Below are 21,322 nucleotides of genomic sequence, written 5' to 3' on the forward strand. Positions count from 1 at the left end.
TTCAAATCATCTCAAACTGGCTTCTTGAACATGACAATGAGTTCACTGAACTCCAATGGCCTCCACAGCCACCAGATCTCAGTCCAACAGAGCACCTGTGGGATGTGGTGGAACAGGAGAGTCACATCATGGATGTGCAGCCGACAGATCTGCAGCTACTGTGTGATGCTGTCATGTCAAATGGACCAGACTCTCTGAGGGATGTTTCCAGCACCTTGTTGAATCTATGCCACGAAGAATTGAGGCAGTTCTGAAGGTAAAAGGGCTCCAACCCAATACTAGCAAGGTGTACCTAATAAAGTGGCTGGTGAGTGTATAGTTGTAATAATCCTGCTGAGTAATCAGCATTTTGATAATGCACAGCTGTCAGGTGGATGGAATATCCTGGCAAAGGAGAACTGCTCACTAACACACACACCATCTGTGCAATGCATCGTTTATGCTGTTATTTGGTAAATCTTCGTGAATATTGAATTGTACATATTGTATTATTATCTGTTATTTGTCTTTTTAAGTATTGTTACTGGCATCTTGCAGTTTTTCTTTCTCGTGCTGTGCTGTCCACTTTGCTGCTGTGACACTTTTCCCCAGTGTGGGACTCTCAAACACAATTAGAGAGAAAAGTCTTTTGTGTGCTCAGAAAAAGTTTTAGATCTTTAATTTCAAATCACGAAAAATGGGAGCACAAACAAAAGTGTTTCATTTATATTGTTGTTCTGCATGTGTGTATATGTGGTGTGTGCGTGTGTGTGTATATATATATATATGTGTGTGTGTGTGGGTGTGTGAATGTATGTATGCTTTGAGCTAACCACTACTGCATTTCCTCTGCATTTCAGCACTCAAACCGAGCTGAGTGGAAAGAGTTTGTCTTTAACTTTAGTCCCCTTGAAACCACAGCCGCCCCTTTCCACACCTGTGACACCTCAAAAAAAAAAAAAAAAAAAAAAGTTTACCTTGATAAACATAACGCCGCACCACATTTGGTCTAGAAGCCCTTTGCTGCAGTTAAAGAGTGCTCGTGTTTATCTCCATCATCTCTAGAGGAATACCAAGTCATCATGAGGACCCTTCATGTCTTTCTGCTGTGCATGCTGGGAGCTGCGCTGCTTTCCTTGGTGGTCTGCAACTGTAAGAAAGCCTTCAATATTAATTTTAAACACATTCTGTGTTATAGGTGTTACTTCTCAGGTAATGTAATGAGAATATGATGTCTTGGCATTCTTTTCTTCAGCCGCAACTGGCCCTGATTACTGCTGCTTTACTTACTACCCAAGAAGAGTGAAGAAAACCCTCATCAGTTCGTACTACATGACTGATCACCGGTGCCCAAGGTCTGCTGTCATGTAAGTGCTGCAAACTGAGTTTTCTTTGTTTTGAATATGTTGACCTAAATAAGTGTAATAGTGACCTTTAATACATAATGATTCACTGACATACATGTATATTCTACACATCCTGTACACTACATACCCTAAATGTTCCTTTTCTGTTGATATACAGTATGAAATAACAATTTAAAAATTGACCTCCGACACAGCAAATACACTTCACCTATTTTGCTAATTCTGTCTGTAATTACTTCATCCAGAAAATAAAGTAGTTTTCTCTTGTGTTCTCTCACTTAATTACTTTTCCAAGCTATTTGTTATCCTAATTGTATTTAAATTCTGCAAATCATCAATATGACATTAAAATTTTCAACCTCTTTGTTTCAGTTTGGTGACAAACAAGTCTCGCAACATCTGTGTGGATCCAAATCTCTCCTGGGTTCAGGGCATCATGACGTTTGTGGATGAAAAAATCCTTTTAAACCAACCGCCTGTCTGACAGAGTTACTGCTGTGTTTGTTGCTTTATCAAATCACATACTGCAAAATGTTTGATATTTTTGCTACAATACAGAATTGATTTTAGTGTTTATATGGAGGTGGTAATCCAAGATTTTGCTTTCAAATGTAATCAGTTTGAGCCTGAATTGGTTGACTTATTGACTTGTGCTTTATCTGTTATGGCCTTTTGGAAACTTTGTATTATCCACAACATCATACTGAATAAACATCATACAAATACAGTCAGTGGTGTCAATATTTTGTCTGGTCTCGATTCCTTCTAAGATAAAACAATCTGTCTGACTTTGAACTGGTCTAAAATACCAAAAAAAAAAAGATAATAATGATAAAATAATAATAATAATAATAATAATAATAATAATAATAAGAAGAAGAAGAAGAAGAAGAAGAAGAAGAAGAAGAAAAAATGAGAAATTAAAAATGTTGGCACAAGAAACCCCAAAGTCACTGAACATTACAGCTCTGTAATTTTCTAATAATTTTCTAATAAATTTTGAAGACATTCCTGAGGGAACAAATTTCATACTAGCTATGGGGAAAATAGGAAAAGACTCATTTAAACATGGTTTAAATGTATTATTAATTTATAACTAATGATGCACCACTTTATCTGCCAAATAAATGATGACCTGAGCACTTCTTTCCTAAATTGCCGGACTGTAAATGTGTTTGTTAGAAGTGTATGAAAAAGAAAAGCTGATGATTAACCCTCACAGTGTGAGAGTGTGGAAGGCGGATTGGACCAAAACGTCTCGTTTGGCATGTGCATTAGTAGCCTACGTCCAATTTGCACATGTTAAGACGACTTCAAATACCTGGTTAACACACCAGTGTGGAGTGTCTGAAGGTGTTTATGTTTGGGTGCTACGATTCCATCAGTTTCTGAGGGGAAAACCCTGCACAGGCCGTCATCATTCCAAAAGAAAAACAAGCCCCATTTGACCTACAGTACCCACGAACTGAGGTCAGGAAATAACATCGATTCAGCTGGACTTAGAAGTAATATTGACACTAGTAACATCTGCATATTTTGTAGGTTACTGGTTACTTACTGAGAAAAAAATGTGACCTGTATACAATATATATGTGAGTTAGTGATTGAATGTGGTGTGTTTGTGTAAACGGCCATCAGATGGCAGTATTAGAGCACTGCCATCTGTCGAATGTTGAAGGTCTCAGATCTTTTCTGATGACTGGCAAGATTTGTAAGGGTATTTTTAATGTAACTGGGTAGTGAATTCTATTTTACATCGTGACTATTACTTTAAAAGAATCTAATCTTTAAGAACAGACTACACTTGTATGGATAGGACTGTGTAGAGGATGGAGTTGGAGTGGAGCAGGGAGCAGAGCACCGTCAATTTAACCTGAGTGAGGAGCATTTGAAACAATGACATATACTGTATATGAACAGAAAGCTCAAATTCACTCCGTAGGTAAATATACATGGATAGGTCATGGATAGAGTATGATAGAGTGGGCACAGACACGTGAAACCCCCCCCCCCCCCCCCCCCCCCCCCCCCCCCCCCCCCCAACCTTTTACATAGTAGCAAGACCATAACTTTTATTTTAAGACATCGTCCATTTTTGCTCTAATCCTTTGTGAATCATTATCATACATCATGCTCCTGCTGTGACCCGGCTTACAGACATGATCGTGGTTTTTGACTCTGGTAAAGGTCTTCAGGGCATCACACAGCTTTGTCTTTGAAAGTGTCCTAAATGCAGAACCTGATTTTAAGGCCTGATACTTATTTTCATGTCTGATCGCTCCTTGTCTGTTTAACCTGGCTTCTTTCAGAGTTGGTATTGTGTAGTCCTATTTCACCTTGTAAATTCATTCATTCATTAAGCTGTCTCCAGCTTCTTCTTCCACCTGCCACAGCTGAAGACCATTTCAGCTTGCCGGCACTTCAGATTCTCCAGTCGTTCCTCCAGGTGGTCGGAGGCATCCACAGTGTTCTCAAAGTCCCGCAGCAGGACCCTGTTCCCCAGCAATCCACGAGACTCCTTTAGCCTCAGGTTGTCTCTCTGCAGGCTGTTGCGTGCCTGCTTGGTCCTGGTCAGGAGGTCTCTCCTCCTGGCCACTATGGCCTCCACCTCAGCCAGCTGTTCTCGCTTGGACTGAACCTCCATCTGGTTCCAGAACAGCTTCTCCTTTACGTTTGACAAGACCTGATCCAGCAGAAACAAGTACAGTGCTGACTATTACCTATTAACTGGAAATCATATTTCATGAAGCAACCAAAGAAATTACAATCTGTAGTTGTTGATTCTTCAACTTACCTCTAAGCTGCTGCTGATCTTGTTCTGCAACTTTAATGATTCCTCACTTTGCTTTTCAGTCTGCTTTTTCTGCTCCAGCCTTGCAGCCTGCAGCTGCTCAAACTGGAGCTGGAGGGGGTCCCTGCTGTGTTCCTCCTCGTCTCTGAGCTCTGCTTCCAGCCTGTGAATGTTCATCTTCAACTTGATGTGCTTGAGCCGCAGCTTGATCAGCTGGTCCTGCCGGAGCTGCTCTGCTGCCAGGGTCGACTCCACTTTGGCCTGAGCTGCTTGTTTACCCAGGCATCGGCTCAGCACTGTCACAGCTACATGCTCCTTCAGTGCCACGAACTCTTGCCATTCATTTTCCACCTGAGGATGAAGATAAGACAGTTTTGGGTGTTTATCTATGTTTATGCTTGCAGGGAGCAAGCATGTCTTTAACCCGTTTGTGCCCAGATTTTTTTCAGAGTTGTAAGGCATATCATTTTATCAGTTGAGTCCCTCTGAATCATGTTATGTATTTATTTTTTCCATTTTGTACTTATGAAAAATAGCATTTTTATGACTGGCAACAATTGCTGCCACTCATAGAAATAAGCCCATGAACAAAAAAATATTTATCCTAGGTACAATTTTTTTACTCTAGAGACTTGAATGATTAAATAATTATAAATATGTTTGGGGGGAAAATCATAAGAAATTTCTGAAAAGATTTGCATCCGCCATTTCTTCAGCCAGAAGGAGCAGGAAGCAGATGATGTCATGCGATAGGAAGCACTTGGAAACGATTTTTTAGAAATCAAAACCTTTGTCTAAGTTGTCTACTAGCACATAAGTGGAAAAAGTTGCATTAGTACCTTTGAGATTTTTTATTGTGAGTCGAAAATGACAGTGATACACTTTGGCAACAATTGTTACCAGTGGGGTAAAACGGGTTAAGAGTACTCGCTCTAAGTTGTAATTTTAATTACCAAAATTGATATAGATTCTAAAGCTGTATTTTGTGAATTTTCTTTGCTTCTAATGCATTCCTGTTTGCACAGTGCTGAAAGTAGTGTCTGCACAGTTCAGTATGCATGACACATTCACCCAGCTCACTGCATAGCAGCATGTGTAGACCCCTTGTACTCATTTTTCCTGCAGAGATAGGGGACAATTTACAGTCCCTGAAGTCTTGTTTTCAGATCTTTGAGGAATACTCCATTTCTCCAGATTTAGCATTGCATGCTTTTAACATTGTTGGACTCTCGATGTACAGTTTGAACGATTTTAATAATAATAAATATAATAATTAATATCATATCAGCAAACAACTATGTTCCATGTAAAAAATACAGTGTAGTAATGACGTCCTGAGCAGAGAATGAAGTCATACCCCCTCTGTCTGTGTTGCAATCACAACTTCTTTGTTCTATGTTTTGGTGTCCAGTCCGGCAGTGCGTGCATGTTAGTGCATGTGCGTGTTGGTGCATGTGAGTTCCTCCCAGCTTAACTGCTGGCACTCCCTACGTTTACCAAGGCACAGGGACCGGCCGCATGCGAGATGGCACAGCTCGACTCAGAACTGGCTTTTCCTCTCCCTGATGTGCAAATAACTTCATGGCTACATAACATTACATGTCATGTTTTCACTAATGACCAGCTAGAGCAGCCATTATAATGTTAGCTAACTTGTGGTTACTGATGTTGATTTGTTTTTACTTTATTCCACCCTGCCATTCTGTATCAAGGGTATAAACCAACCACATCTAAAGGAGAGGACGACATCACAGTTTACCAAAGTGAAGCCAACACATCTTGATCGCCCACTGGTGGCTGGCTGCAGTATAGGTCCTGAACCTGCCTCCTCCACGGTAGTGGTTGGGACATGAACCAGGCTCACAAAACAAAGTACACATCAAATACATTTTTCCCATAGATGGTTTCTATCATTTTAGGTAGTTCTTACCATGCTGATGTATGTTCATTTTTCTGATAATTTGGGTTTTAATTGATTAGCATTGCTGTTCTGGCAATAAGTGGGCAGTGGAGATAGTCACACAGCCGTATTGATGTCTGTGTAAAAGGGACAGCTGGCATAGTGAGGGCTCTTTTTAATGTCAGTATAGCAGGATCTCTGTTTAACAGAGGCAAGAAACTCACATGTGTTATGTTGGTAGTGACTAATGTAGCCTCAGACGCAGGAGCACGCTACAAAGGTTTGGTGAACTCACTTTTCTCTAACTCCACATCCCATCTTCACATCTTAAGCCCCAACCCACAACGACTTAAGTGGCATCAGTTGAGGACATTTATCAGACTTCACACAGTGGCGTTTCCCAGAAACCACCTGTCAATTACAAACTGTGCCAAATACTGTGAGGTCTTTCTCCTTAGATTCCTTTGAAGATATTCAACTTCTTTTTTTGTTGTAATTCTCCTTCTAGCTGTTCTGTGAGTTCTTCTGCTCCTAAATACTGGGAAATTAGTGTCAGCAAATCTTTAGGACAATGCAGAAAATCTGCTCAGGTCCTTACAACACCACCAACCTTATCCACCTTCTCTTGGGACTGTAACCTCAGCTCCTCCGCCTGCTGCAGGGCTGCCTCTGAGTCAGCGGTCAGCTGCTGCTTCACCTCAGCCAGAATGTTCATGTGCTTCTCATACTCCTGCAGCTGTTCTGACACCGGCACCTCCCGCTCCAGCTGTGTGTCGTCCCTGGTCTTCTTGCGCAGGTACTCTGCCAGCTTCATCTGCAGCTGGCTGCCGCGGTGGCTGGCTTTATCTCGCTCCTCACACAGCTCACTGAGGACCTGCGTGTATTCCTCACAGATGATGTCTTCATTTTCTGCGGATGCAGCAGTGAACTCCTCTTCCGCAGCCCCCTTCTCCTCCTCCTCCTGTGCAGGACTGGTAGTCCTCTCTCTCTCCGGGGTCTCCAGATGCAGTCTGGGAGGTCCATCGTCATCATTGCTGCTGACTTCAAAAACAACACTGTCCTCATGGGACGGTGGCTGCTCATTGACCTCATTCAGCTTGGCGTCCAGGTCTGGACTGGTGGTGAGGTTGTCAACACCAGGGAGCTCATCTGCACTGTTCTCTTCTGGCTCAGGCCTGGCTCCTTCAACAGGGGGCTCCTCACTGGCTTTTATATTTACAGAGCTTCCTTCATGCTGATGTGAGGCACCGGCTTCAGCTGGGCCACCTTCTTCTTCTCTTCCATGAACACTGATGGGAGAGTTGCTCCTCTCACTGCAGTCCTCTGATTCCTCCCTCTCTCTGTCATTCCTCCTCTCACTGTTGTCATGTTCTGCCTCTCCGTCCATCTTTTCATTGAAAGGAAAACTCAAAGTATGTCGAGCTGTCTATAAATACAAGGCTCCTGCACTTCTGTAGTCAATGAAACGGTTCGTTTTGTTTCGGTTGTCCTGGAAACTGGGACCAGGGAGCCAATCACAGGCGTACTGACCCATGCTCATTAATATTAAAAAGCAGGCAGTGAGTAGGTCGCGCTGCGAGGCCGGCGGTGCGCAGGCGCAGTTCTGCCTCCAACAACAAGAAGCAGGAGCGAGGCAACATGGCCGACCTGGGGAAAAAGTACTGCGTTAACTGCCTTGCAGATGTTACAAACCTGCGGCTCCGCTGCACCGACTGCCCTGATATCGAGCTGTGCCCGGAGTGCTTCTCGGCGGGCGCAGAGATCGGTAATCACCGGAGATGGCACGGCTACCAGCAAGTCGACGGCGGTCGGTTCTCTCTCTGGGGTCCCGAGGCAGAGGGAGGATGGACCAGCAGGGAAGAGCAGTCGCTACTCGATGCTATCGAGCAGTATGGATTTGGAAACTGGGTACATCACTGTTGAAGTTTTTTTTTAAACTTAATTCGTCTCCCCACTACACATATACGCCTGCACGAGTTCCATTAAAACTGCTTCCTAAACGCCAGGGGCAGAAGTTAGCAAGCAGCGAGGAAGCGGCGGCGGCGGCGGTAACGAGCCGCGGGAGGGAAACGACAGTCAGACTCCTGCACACTGTCGTGAAAGTTGGACCGAGCATTAAATACGTGTGGGATATACTGTAAGCTCTGTGAGTCCTGACCTCTAATGCAGAAGAGCAGTTCCAGGCCTAATTCTGAAGAGTGCTAAGTTATATGGTTGAAGCTCAGAGAGGCGTTAATAGGTTCACAGCTCATGAATAATGACTTACCGAATAATAGCGACTGTAGTGAAAACGTTTCCAAATAGACCGTGAGCGGAGGTTACAGCAGGAGTCACTCCCACCAGCAGTCCAGGGGAGACGGGCAGAGACAGTGTGAATGCAAATTATAATCAATTAAAAAACTCTACTGAACTAAAACTGAGTCCCTTTTCTCAGTTTATATATAATAGTGGATGCAATATGCTGTACGGTCATTTGTAAAGCGCTATAAATTGAATGTATGACAACATCCCTTTGCATTAGACTAATGTGAGCTTCATGGAAATTGTGTTAATATTTACCAGTGCATGCAGCTGATTCTGGTTTAGGGCTGCAGCCAATCATTGTTTTACTTTTTGATTTGACCTTTATTTTATAATCATTTGTCTGCTTTAACTTTACTAAATAATTGATTAGCCTACACATTAGTAGAAAGTAGGGAAATGTTTTATAGGTCTGTAATTTTTGAAAGAAAATTTACTGAAAAAACAAAGCAGTATAGTACTAATTATAGAGAAACTGTTTCGTGAAACAGTTCATCCATTTAAACTCGAGTTAACAGTAAATCATCATTTATTTAACTTAATTTAAAGGCACAATATGGGAGTTCTGGAAATTGTCTCAGCTCTAGCACAAGACTCAGCAAACCACTCCGCCCCTCCCTCCTCCTGCTCTGTTACACTTCACCTAGCCTTTCACCTGCATCCTCAGCGTGGTCGCTGTCTCAGCTTCTGCAGGAATCAGAAGTTTGCTAGCCTGCCAGTCAGCCATAGTGACACCTTCCAGCAGCTAATAGTAGCCTGACGCCTCAGGACGAGAGGAGTAATGAGGTGTGTTCACGTGTTGATTTACAGCCGTGAGCTCCCTCCCTGAAGGGAGCTTCACCGGGGAGTATCTCTGCACTGCTGGGTCACAGAAGCCTTTGACAGCATCTCTCCACATTAAGATGTGTTTTGGAGCATATTTCAATAAAAAAATGTCACAAAGAATGACAGGCTGTAGCTTAAATTTATCTTGGGAGCTCATAGTGCGGAACACACAGGAAAATTCAACACTGAAAAGTAAAAACACTGTCACATAAATAAAATATGTTCAAATAACAAAAAAGAACCCATAAATATTAAAGGTAAACGAAAAACAAAATATACCTTAAAGTGCTACGAGATTACAATTCAAGACTTCGGTAATAACATATTAAAATACCAAAAATAATGACGAGGTAAACTGTAGATATACCTTAAATGTTTACCACTGAAGAGTTGAGAAGCCTCAGGGAATTTCCCTTTTTTATCTCCCACATAAGTTTAATTCTATGCTTGCATGTAGATAAATTTAAGTTTGTGTTTAAATTCATGAAAAGAGTGACTATATAAATATTGAGTTTCCCACAGCCTGGGTATTCAAATTTTAAAGATATTTCGTACGGACAGGCAGACGATCCTCACATTAGAGAAGCTGGAACCAGAGAATGTTTGGTGTTTTTGTTACAGTAGAGTGCTGGCTGTGTAGTGAATAGCTTACATTTCTGTTTCTTCCACTATCCTCATTAGTACCAACTCGGTGTTTGTGTCTTTCAGGAGGACATGGCCGCTCACGTTGGAGCGTCCCGTACTCCTCAGGAAGTCATGGAGCACTATGTCACCATGTACATCCACGGAAACCTGGGTAAGGCCTGCATCCCTGACAGCATTCCCAACCGGGTCACCGACCACACCTGCCCGAGCGGGGGGCCCCTGTCGCCCAGCCTCACCACCCCTCTCCCCCCACTGGACATAAGCCTAGCTGAGCAGCAGCAGCTGGGGTACATGCCGCTGCGTGACGACTACGAGATTGAATACGACCAGGATGCAGAGAAGCTCATTAGCGGGCTTTCTGTGAACTACGACGACGAGGATGTGGAAATTGAGATGAAACGAGCTCACGTGGACATGTATGTGCGGAAGCTCAGAGAACGCCAGAGACGGAAGAACATTGCCAGAGACTACAATCTCGTGCCCGTGTTCCTGGGCCGAGACAAAAAAGACAAGGAGAAGGACAAACCAGGAGCACTGGGAGTCATAGGCACTGCTGGAGGTGTGGGCGGGGTGGGGGCTGGTGGTGGCGGAATCGGATCAGGCTCCACAACAGCAGCAGCATCGGGTTCTGTTCCAAGTACGCCCAAAAGAAAGATCACCAAGGAGGAGAAGGAGCAGCGGGTCAGACTGAGGGGGCTCTGCCAGTTCATGGCCCATCGGGAATTTGAAGATTTCTTTGAGAACATACATAAAGAGCGTCTGCTGAGGGCCAAGGTGCGAGAGCTGCAGCGCTACCGCCGCAATGGCATCACCCGCCTGGAGGAGTCTGCTGAGTATGAAGCAGCGCGCCACAAACGGGAGAAACGCAAGGAGAACAAGAGTGTGGTCGCCTCCAAACGGGGCAGCGGAGGAGGGGGTGGGCTAGGCTCCGGGATAGGACTTGGAGGTGGAGCGGGAGGGGGAGGAGGCATTGCAGGAGGGTTAGGGGTAGGAGGTGGGATCAAAGAAGAGGGTAAAGACGGCGAGTTTGCCGCCATTGAGAATCTGACGGGCTTTGAGCTGCTGTCGGACCGGGAGAAGGTGCTGTGTAACTCTCTCAACCTCAGCCCGGCTCGCTACCTGACTGTCAAAACCATCATCATCAAAGATCACCTGCAGAAAAGGCAAGGCATCCCGGCCAAGAGCCGACTGCCCAGCTACCTGGACAAGGTCCTCAAGAAGCGCATTCTCACCTTCCTCACAGAAAGTGGCTGGATATCCCGGGACGCCTCCTAGTGACGCACCTGTAATCAGGGAGTAATAAGTCTATATTTGCTGATAGCTGATTTTGCTATTAGCTCTGGAAGCAGGACAAAACTACTGGCTTTCACCATCTTTTCAAAGGTGGCCTTGTGAATATGTACATTGCAAAGAAAGAGGACACCCCACTGGAAAAAAAAGTATATTTTCATACCAGGGCTAGGAACAAAAATCAGCCTATATTTTTGCATCTGGAAAGGGATGGGTGGAATACAGCTCTCTGGGTTCACAGTACTTTGTGTCCAAATTGTTACTACATAATGAGAACTACAATCCTAACAAGTGTTATGTAGTTGCAGAGATATTGTATCACTATTGCAACAGTTTCACTGAAGAAGTGGAAAATTAATATTTTAAATCGAACATCACGTTTACAGGAAATGGAAATGTTTGACACTTACAGCTCTCTCAGAAGTCACTGTTGTGGTTGCAGATGGCTTTTCAGGATTTATTACCTATATTTTTCATCTTTGTTGGTAACTTTGCAGCAGGAAGTAGCTATTTGAATTTTCTAATATTTTAAGGCCTTTATTTTTTATAAATAGTTATGCAACATAAGTAAACTCTCATTTCTTTCCTTCTTACTGGCGACAAGGGAAAGAAAAGAAACCCATCGTCTTGCTTTCTCTTGTCTGAGCACTTGCTGCTGCCTGAAGGCAATTTGTATTAGAGGCTGACTGAAGCATCAACATGGAGCTAGATCAATATGTTGGCTAATTTGATAAATCTGTCTATATTGGCCTGTCACAGATACATCGTATGGGGTCTTACGTTGGCCAATAAATAAAAAGAAATGCCAAAGACATATGAAGAGATAATGTAGAAGCAGTGTTGCCATTTAACAGTCTGTCCATCAGAGAGTGCTCAAAATGCAGAACTTTCCCCTTTTAAGGATCCTGAAAATGTTAATTTAAGTAAGAGCATTAGTGGATTTCTCTATAACATTCTAACAAGTAGTCTCACTAAATGAGCAACAACACAAGTAAAAACAAACATATTGAGGTATCATTTATTAAGAGTGTAACACTCATAAACTCGGTGTATCTGCTTCATCAGAACTGTGTTGGTGTGGTTTGATCAGGTTTGATAATCAGTGAGAACTGTTCTCTATTATAACGTTGCCAAATCATGATGCGCGGGCATCACATTTTTCCAACTAAGCCCCGCCCATTTCTGTAAAAACAGGAATGCAGATATCACATCTGTGAAATAACCACAACTGTGGCAGAATGTTACCAAATCTGGATTTGGTAAGAATCTGGATTTGGTAACGGTGTTTTCATGTAGGATCATAGTAAGAAGCAGATTGAGAAAATAGGTATTTGGAGCCTTAAACTATCAGGCTCCAGAATCCTGTATTTTATTTCAACCTTGTAATTTGGCCCAAACAATTTCACTTTTTACAGAATCATAGTGCAGTGTGGCACAGCTTTAAATGTTATCCTCTCCACTGGGTATGATACAAGTGAAGACACTGAATGTGTAAGGGCATTAACCAATCAAGATTCCAAGATTATGGTTTCTTATTTACCAAGAGTGTATGCATGGTGGGCTTATAATACACCCCCTGTCCACTGAAACAGCACTGTTCCTCCTAAATACATGCATCTGAGCTTCCACAGTCTGTACACCAACACATGCATGCTGCCTCCCTGATGGTCTGTCTAACACAGCTCCCCTGGCCTCCTCTCTGGGAGCCTGTCCTCAGTCTTTCAAAGGCAACTTCACTTTGTCTTGAACCATAACTGCAGACTGGTGACTCATTCTCATTTTCCTGCTTTGTTAGATTTTTTTTGCAAGCTGAGCTGAGTGCTTCTTACTGTGCTATTTAAATGTAAATGAAGTTATTTCACATACACGAGCAGTAGTGTTAAAATTCAAGAGAAGAAAGGCATGCAAATCTGTGGATGTTACCTGGACTATGTGCTAGATTCACATTCTTTTCTCCTTTGCTGGCTGTTAGAAAATAAGACTTTTTTTTTTTTTTTTGAAATGCAAAGTCATGAGTGGCATTAGTTCTGTAGTGGTGGGCATTATCTTTTCTGTGGTTGGTGAACGCCCTTTTCTTCACTGTTGCATCTAAGAGCTTCAGGTTCTGCCCAGAGACTGTGGATCAGCTGTGGAGGGTGTTAATGTTCATTTATTGTCATAAATCAGTAATATTTCAGTAGTGTGGTGTTCCAAAGCATGTGGCATTTTAGACAAATACTACAGCTGATTTCTGTATTTATCTTCTTGTCAACTAATCCCATGAAAACACCCAAACCAAAAAAAGAATATATCCCACTAACAAGTATTGGTGTGGGTATCCAAGGCCTGAATCTCATCCTTCTGTGCCACAGAGCATTGTTGACCAAACACTATTTAAAACTTGGTAGCGTAAACACTTGGTTGCTCACCAAATGTGTGTTAATCTGCCAAAGAAAATCCCTAATCCCTAACAAATGCACAATTAGTTACTGTTTGAAGAACATTTGCTAAAAACTACATTGCCCAGCTGTTTTGATCATAAATGAGGCTTTTCAAAAAAAAAAGCCTCATTTATACTTCAAGATTATACTTCAATACTTCAAGTTTATATTTATGTCTTCCATTGAACCTGTGGGATTGGTGTTGAGTGCCACAGACATGGCAGGAAGTGTTAAAGGACAGACTAATTTTTTGTTTAGTTGAGGTTTGTTGACACTAAGAAAAATATTCCCTGATATTCAGCTTGTTGTTTGGTATATGTCTCTGGGTGGTACATGATTTAGAACACCACAGATCTAAAGTATGTGAAAAACACTGAATATATTGAGTAAAAAAAATTAATTGCTCTAAAATTCATAGTGGTTCAGCTCCAGTGCATTAATTTTTTTTTTTTTGCAGTATTGCAGCTGCAAGTGCCAAAAACCATCTCGATGTAGTTTTACATCTCCCCTCTCAGGCTTCTTTCTGGAACTCTAGTGACAACTGGTCAGTCAGCCGATCAGAAGAGAGTGTAATTGAATAAAAATTTAGCAGATTTCCGGTCAGCACTCATAGAAACCAAATCCTGCAAGGTTGGATGGTGGGTCCAGGTGGGCAGGGCTTGGGGTGTGGATGAGGGCAGTGACTGCTTTGTTGTGACATCACAAAGTTGCAGAAGTCCTGACGGCTGGTTTTAAGGCTCAGTTTCTGAATACAGGCTGTGTGCATTTCTCTGTGGACTGAGGCTTTGAGACTTTCACAGTATTAATATAGAATCTAGACCTGCTTTATGATCAGAAAACATGAAAATCTCACTTTATACTTTAACCCATTGCTAACTTGTGTTGGTTGGAGTTCAATGCATTTATCATTAGCGTTATAACAGGCCAGGCCTTTTATTTTGAAGCTGGGGGGGCATTGTGGTGTTGTTAAAATCAGAAATAATAATCATTTTTCAGGTCACAGGTCATCTCTTAGGGCCAAAATCCCATCTGACTCAGAGTGTTTGAAAGGCGATGCTAATTTCCAGCCGATAAACCAAACAGCGATGACATTGTACTGTCAGCTAAAGCTATTTGATGTTTCTCCTTTGATTTAATGTCACGTTGTGACAGACTTTTTTTCCCCACAGTGACAGTGGTGTCATTCTGTATGTGCAACCAGATGTTCCAAAGTGTTATGTTTCGGTGTAAATGTCACAAAGGAAAATATGGCAAATACATTTTGTTTTGTTCCCAGTGGGGGGAATGTCTTTTGTGGGGGAGTGGGGGTGCCTACTTTCTGTCACCAAATGTGAATAGTTTTGTAAGATAAATTGGAAAAAGAAAGTATAATTACTGACCTGTGAAATGTACAGTATTTTGTGTCATGGAAATTTTTTTTATAGTTTTTGTTATTAAAAAGATGATTTTGGATTTCAAAGAATCATTTTCTGAAGCTCTGGGTATAGTGACGGCATGCTTTTGAGCTGTCTTTAATCTTGTTACCAGTCTGATACTGTTGAGCTGTTTTGCTGTCCCGTTACTTTGTTGTTGCACATGACAAGGTATGTATGGAGATGTATTAAAAGTGCAAATACTTTATAATTCTACATAGTCCTGTTTCCTCTTCAATACTTTGTAGCTATTGTGAACTTAGAAGGAAAAACAAGGAGAGGGCTCGGTTCTCAAGCTGCAAATGTGGATCAAGTCTGAACAGTTACTCAGTGTTTTGCTCTAGGATACAAGACTTAGTAAGAAACATGAGTATGATCATGTAAAGGAGCTTAAAACTTTATGGACAACTTAGTATCCAAGATACAGTAGATTCCCATATATATCAGAGGTTTCTGTTAAAAGGGCATCACTCATACAGAACAGTGACTCAAGTCTAGATTTACAATGATTAGTGTATAAAAAAAGGTGGAACTCAATTAGCCTTTTGCTTTGATCATAACTACTTATAGCATTGCCCTTAGTTTTATGTTTTCAGTTTTCTCAAAATAGGAGTGTATTTTATTTTATTTGAAAATGTGTAAAAGACAAACACTAAAACCAACAAGTCTTTCAAAGTCGATCAGTTTATTCTGATGCTGTGACAGTTTGGACAAAGGCCCATATACATAATTATTCTATTGTTTTACAGAGAGCTGTTACATCACTGTCAAACCCGAAGGAGCCACACTGTGGCACAGGGACATGACTGAGACTGAGGCTGACTGACCTGAACCAGAGACAGATGTCTTTACTCCACAGGCCTTGGAAAGCCCACCTCAGTACAAAGTAAAATCTCAGCCTTTCCTCAGATCCTCAAGTGCTGTTAGGAGCTTTATTCACACACACTGAAACTCAAACACAAAAAGACAACTGAGGAGTAAAGTTCAAAAGTTCAATATTATTAGAGCTTTAAACAAAAGTGTGGAATGATTTCAACTGCTTCTCTTCCAGTTAACATTTATGGCAACATGAGGAGACATGAAAGCCTCTGCCTGTGACCTGGGGCATTTTTTTAAACAATCTCTGACAATAACTGCCTGAAATGACTCATGTGATGACAAACTGAAACTTCACTGTAAAGACTGTCCTGTGCCAGACAAGGTTGTTATTTATCTGTTAAGAACAGATGGATATGTCCCGGTATAAAGTTCATTTCAGCTGGGTTCCCATCTCTTGGAGGCGACCTTGGGATGGAGGGGTAGTGACCCATGGGAAAAGGGTGGCAGGGTGCTGTGACCAGTCTACTGTACCTGAGGTCACCCATCACCCAGGCTACGAAACAAATCCCATTTTGTCACAGTTTCATCATCATTTCTAAGGGGCTTTGGCCACACCAACCAGCGCTGGCCTGAGGGTGCGACCGTGAAGCTTGTAGCCCACTTTGGTTACCATGGCGACAGTGCCAGGCTCCTTGCCCTCCACAGGGGCGTGGAAGAGGGCCTCGTGCTCGTAGGGGTCGAACTTCTGCCCATCGGGGTTGAGCTTGACCAGCCCGTGCTTGGTGAACACCTTCTGGATCTGGACCTCGGTCATCACCAGGCCGTCGTACAGGTTCTTCAGGTGAGGGTTCTGGCTCGTCACCTCCTCCTTGGGCACGCTCTCCGTAGCCTTCTCTAAGATGTCAGCCACTTCCAGCAAATCCTTACAAAAGCCCTGGATCCCTGGTCATGGAAGGAAGAGAGAACATTATTCAACATGCTCTAATAACAAGAGTAAAAAAAAAAAGTATGCATGTTCAAACTGGAAATACAAGCTTGTCACAAAAATAAAAAAAAAATCAAGTGCATTCTAATATTTGATCACAGCAAGTACAAGTTTTAAATAATAAAAAACTGTCATAAAGACACAATTTAATAATGAGGTTAAAGTTTGCCCTTTTGTGACATCTGGTGGTTAAAATATGCAACTGCAGAATAATTTATGTAGAAAAAAAAGGTTCCATGTCTGCAGGATCTTGTTAGGTGGTGCAACCTTAGCTAGCTGTTAGCAAATTCGAGTGGAGAGAGGTCTTTACCGTATAATTTGGCATCTTCGATCATCTTCTGACTCCGCGTTCGGAGGTTCTCTGTGTCAGCTAAGGCTCGCTTGTACTTTTCCTGGAAACATAGGAGAGACATAGGTGATGGTTTAAAAACACAACAACACAACATCAGCTGTTACCTAATGAAGCTTAGGGCTAAAAACCTACTAACTAACCATTTACCATGTCTGTTAAGTACTTCTGTAAAGGTGCTATTAATAAAATGGACCTGAATTTTAAAAACATATACACATACACATATGATTCAGGGTTCAGTGTCTTGCCCGAGGGCACTTTAACATGCCGGGATTCAAACCACTGACCTTCTGATTATTAAATGAGCCACTCCCCTGAGCTACAGCTTCCTCATATTTAAGTATGTAGTAGTTTTTATATATGGCACATTATCCAGAGTATTGTTAGAAGGTAAATATCACAGTATCTGTATCAGTATCTCTGCATTCAGAGCAGACGCAGTGATTTACTCAGTAAAACACACCACACCCGTCAGCTCCACCTGTGTGCAGCCAACTCAGACTTACTGTCATGTCCTTGAGCTGCTCCTCCAGCTGGGTCTTCTCCTCCACCAGGACTTTCTCTGCTGCACTCGGCTCCGGCTTCTCCGCATCCTCCTCCGACCCGCGGCCGTTCTTCTGCTGGGTGGCCGTACATAACAACCGTGGCGACGCTCTGGGTGGGAAGGTCACAAAATAAGTCATATGTCGAGCGTTGGTGGCTGCCCCCTCACTTCCCTGCTTTAGTTATCTTCTGAACCAATATTCAGAGCCCAAATCAACTGATAAAACTCTAATGTAGGTGCACTCATTGTCTGGACTTGGATATACTTTAACCGTGTTAAAGTCAAGCATCTCTGCAGTGTGCCAAGTATTTCAGCTGATTTATTGTGATATTGTGCGTAGTAAATAGAACCTGACTTCCTTCTCATCTTCCCTCACGGACTGTTTACTTCACGTCTGCATTATCTAGTATCAAAGCTTGATTATTGTCACTTTCCATCAGATATATGTATCTGAATGAATGCAGGTATCTGTTCAAATATTATATTTCCTCACGCTGAAACGATTAGTCTGAAAATTAAGACGATTAACTGAAACAGAAAAAAATTCACTGAATCGGCTTAAAAAATGTGAATGTTATCAGTTCTTCTCAGTTTTCCATGAGAGTGAATTGAAAACACCGTTTCCTGATATTTTGTGGACCAAATTATTTATTGATTATTCCAGAAAATAATCAGTAGATTGTTCAATCATTAAAATAATTGTTAGTTGCAGCCCTAACATTTCCAGAGAAATAATACGCAACACCCATTGCGAGGTGCAGTGCAATTTCTGACTGACCAACTGCACTGGCACTTAAACATAACAGCTGTAACAACATCCATAAAGGGTGAAAACTAATGGATACTGTTAAAACAGTGGTGCACACAGTACAGCCCTGAGTCCTCAACAAACCATTAACTTGTATTCATAACAGTATATATTATATACAGACTGTTGAGAAATATATGCTTTGGCTTTCACACAGTCACCTGATGTCAACCCAAACTGACCACCTGTGGGAGATTTTACAACCCACCTACAGGGAAGTGTTCATATATTTAACTTCTACAGACGTCAGGGTATTTTAGCTGTTTGTCCAGACCTGCTAATTGATGGTATCAGACAGCTCAATTAAAACCACTGCCAGTTGTCCAGCTGCCAGTTAACACTGAGTAAGAATGTTGTGCAACTAGCCTACATGTCATCCAGGGACAAAAGCTCACTTCTTTAGACTAAATTCAAGTGGAACTTTATAGAAATCATTGTAAATGGTGTTGTGGCCTATTTCACCGTGTGTCATCACCCATCTCTAGTATCAGAGTAGTGTCACAACATGGTGACGCCAAACTCCACTCACAGACTGTCCAGTTCTTGTCGTGAATTATCAGAGTGGACACTACACGTCACTACACGACACAGGAAGCGATAAATCAGCCGGTTTATGAATGGAGTCTGAATCGGCTTTCTCTCCATATGAGAAAAGACATGAAGCACTAATAGAAGTTTATACTTTATACAGCGCATTTCAGCTGATAAACAAACACACACACACACACACACACACACACACACACACACACACGTCCACAAAACGGACAACCCGAACATCAGGTTAGCACAGACGGCCTATATCCCTCTCTTCATCAGTCAGGACATTTCACGTTATGTCATCACTCCCCTGTGTTTCTGGAAATGACATGCTAACAGTGACTGACACCACCGCGCTGGATACACCTCAGTGTGAACCAGGCCGTGTCTAACACACACAAGCACACACAAACACACTGTATTTTGTCTGTATTTTCCACACAAAGGCAAACATTAGGAGACCGTGGTCAGTTACGAAAGCTAACGTTGCTAGCCGGCTACAGCCGTATGATAACAGCAGCTCAGCACCGCCCCGCCGAAAGCGTTTCTACAAAAGTCACACTTCAATAACAAACGCTGTTTACCGTATCAGCGCCGATGAAGCTGCCAGGGAGTAGCTCTGTCTCACGGCTCGGGCACACAGGCTCGCCATCTTCCGAGTAACTGTGCAAGCAAGATCTCCTTGGAGCGCACGCTGACGGGACGCACAACCCTGCTGGCAGCGGCGTGCGGGTTGAGCCAATCAGGAGACAGTAAGAAGAACACCTCTCTGAGCTGACCAATCAGATTCAGAGAAGAATTTACTGACGAGAGGTAGTTTGGTTGAGTTGAAGTTAAAGGTGAAAGCTACACATGTGACCAAGGACAGTGTTTTTTTTTAAGAATTACCAAACAGAAGGTTACTCACCCCTTGGTTAGATGGATGGATAGAAAGTCTTTATTGGTTTGCAACAGTCGTGAACACCATCAGTACACATCATAAATAAAATCATACAATAAATAGAAGCATAAAAGCATCTAATGTACAGTAGATTCATCATGATCAATTATTATTATGTTATTCAGCTGACTGTTTACAAGTGTATAGTCAGTACTTTAGTACTCCTGCTGATTATTGTAAATGACAAAAGTTACTGTCTATTGTCACATCCAAGAGACACAGTTAGTGGCAGTGAGGGGAGCAGTGGAATTAGATCTGTCAAAAAGCATGGAATTAAGTTGGTTTGAGCTCCGGTTTTGAAAACGTGCATTATCATAGCATTATACTAAACTACTAATGAGTATCTGAAACAACGCTACAACTGTTCAACCTTTTACAACTTGATGTCTGTTTTAAGACCAGTCAGTCAGTTTGAAAGTGAATGGTGGTTCCAGTCAAGTGTTTTCCTTTAGATACTGAAACCACCTTGTTGTTGAATACATATGTATTGCACCTTTAATTTTTGTTGTTGTTGTTGTTTTATTATGCTTTGAAATGTTATCCTGCAGGAGAAATTCACTCTTTCTGATGCTCACCAAGGGAAGCAGCAGGCAGCACATGAGAAGTCACCACCAGGATTCATTTGATCTAATCTTTATAATCAGTACATCGAACCACCACTTTGAGTAAATACTGTTGATTTTGCCTGTGGTAAAACATACTATAAAATTAAATTAATCTTAAGCCTATTGCCACCAGAGCTGTATTCTGGGAAATATTATCTTTATGTTAAGTGTGTTGAGCAAGTTACACCTATAGAAACAACAGTTTCTCAAAGTTAAAGGTACCCTGTGGAGTTTTTGACCACTAGTAGGAGCTAGTATGGAGCAATGTTTCTGCTTGCTTATATTGTGCATATGCACAGTGATGCATGTGGATGATGCAAAATCTTGCTGCCTTTTTCATGCTATTCCACCGATCAACAGTTGGTGGAAGTAACGTACAGAATGTAAATATCTATCCATCCATTCCATTGCTTTCCAGTTCTGTGTTCATCTGCAGGTGATCCCTGGTCAGATGAGATTAATGGTCTCCCCAGCTTCCCCACTGTGTCCTACCAGTTTAATGCCTCCAATGGAAGGTGCTTGGGAGGATCCTGATCAAATGCCTGAACCACCTCAACTGGCTCCTCTCGAGGAGCAGCAGCTCTACTCTGAGCTCCCTCTGGATGTCTGCGCTCCCTACCCTATCTATAAGGGCGAGCTCAGCTACCGTATGGAGTAAACTCATTTCAGCGTCTTGTGTCCACACTCTAATTCTTTCAGTCACTACCCAACGCTCATGACCACAGGTATGAACGTAGATTGACTGGTAAATCGGCGCTTTTACCTTCTGGCTCAGCTCCCTCTTCACCACGACTGTACA

General features: G+C 42.3%; 3 protein-coding genes across 3 annotated transcripts; 1 reads left to right on the forward strand and 2 right to left on the reverse strand.

The window, feature by feature from the left end:
* Positions 1 to 3,593: 3,593 nt before the first annotated feature.
* cfap184 (cilia and flagella associated protein 184) lies at positions 3,594 to 7,666 on the reverse strand. Its single transcript, XM_071478088.1, has 3 exons — positions 6,648 to 7,666; positions 4,141 to 4,488; positions 3,594 to 4,029 (listed from the first exon to the last, which is right to left on the reverse strand). The coding sequence occupies exons 1-3, from the start codon at positions 7,422 to 7,424 to the stop codon at positions 3,703 to 3,705; spliced, it is 1,452 nt and encodes a 483-aa protein (XP_071334189.1). The 5' UTR covers positions 7,425 to 7,666; the 3' UTR covers positions 3,594 to 3,702.
* A 9-nt stretch (positions 7,667 to 7,675) lies between these two features.
* On the forward strand, positions 7,676 to 15,146 carry tada2b (transcriptional adaptor 2B). The gene is made up of 2 exons (XM_071478087.1): positions 7,676 to 7,945; positions 9,872 to 15,146. Exons 1-2 carry the CDS (start codon positions 7,676 to 7,678, stop codon positions 11,081 to 11,083), a joined length of 1,482 nt encoding a protein of 493 aa, XP_071334188.1. The 3' UTR covers positions 11,084 to 15,146.
* Positions 15,147 to 15,596: 450 nt separating this feature from the next.
* On the reverse strand, positions 15,597 to 19,707 carry grpel1 (GrpE-like 1, mitochondrial). The gene is made up of 4 exons (XM_071478089.1): positions 19,563 to 19,707; positions 17,593 to 17,740; positions 17,045 to 17,126; positions 15,597 to 16,691 (listed from the first exon to the last, which is right to left on the reverse strand). Exons 1-4 carry the CDS (start codon positions 19,628 to 19,630, stop codon positions 16,345 to 16,347), a joined length of 645 nt encoding a protein of 214 aa, XP_071334190.1. The 5' UTR covers positions 19,631 to 19,707; the 3' UTR covers positions 15,597 to 16,344.
* Positions 19,708 to 21,322: the final 1,615 nt, after the last annotated feature.

The sequence above is a fragment of the Trachinotus anak genome, unplaced genomic scaffold (assembly GCF_046630095.1).
Source record: "Trachinotus anak isolate AG129_WGS33_773 ecotype Australia unplaced genomic scaffold, CSIRO_AGI_Tana_v1 ptg000005l, whole genome shotgun sequence".
NCBI lineage: Eukaryota > Metazoa > Chordata > Actinopteri > Carangiformes > Carangidae > Trachinotus > Trachinotus anak.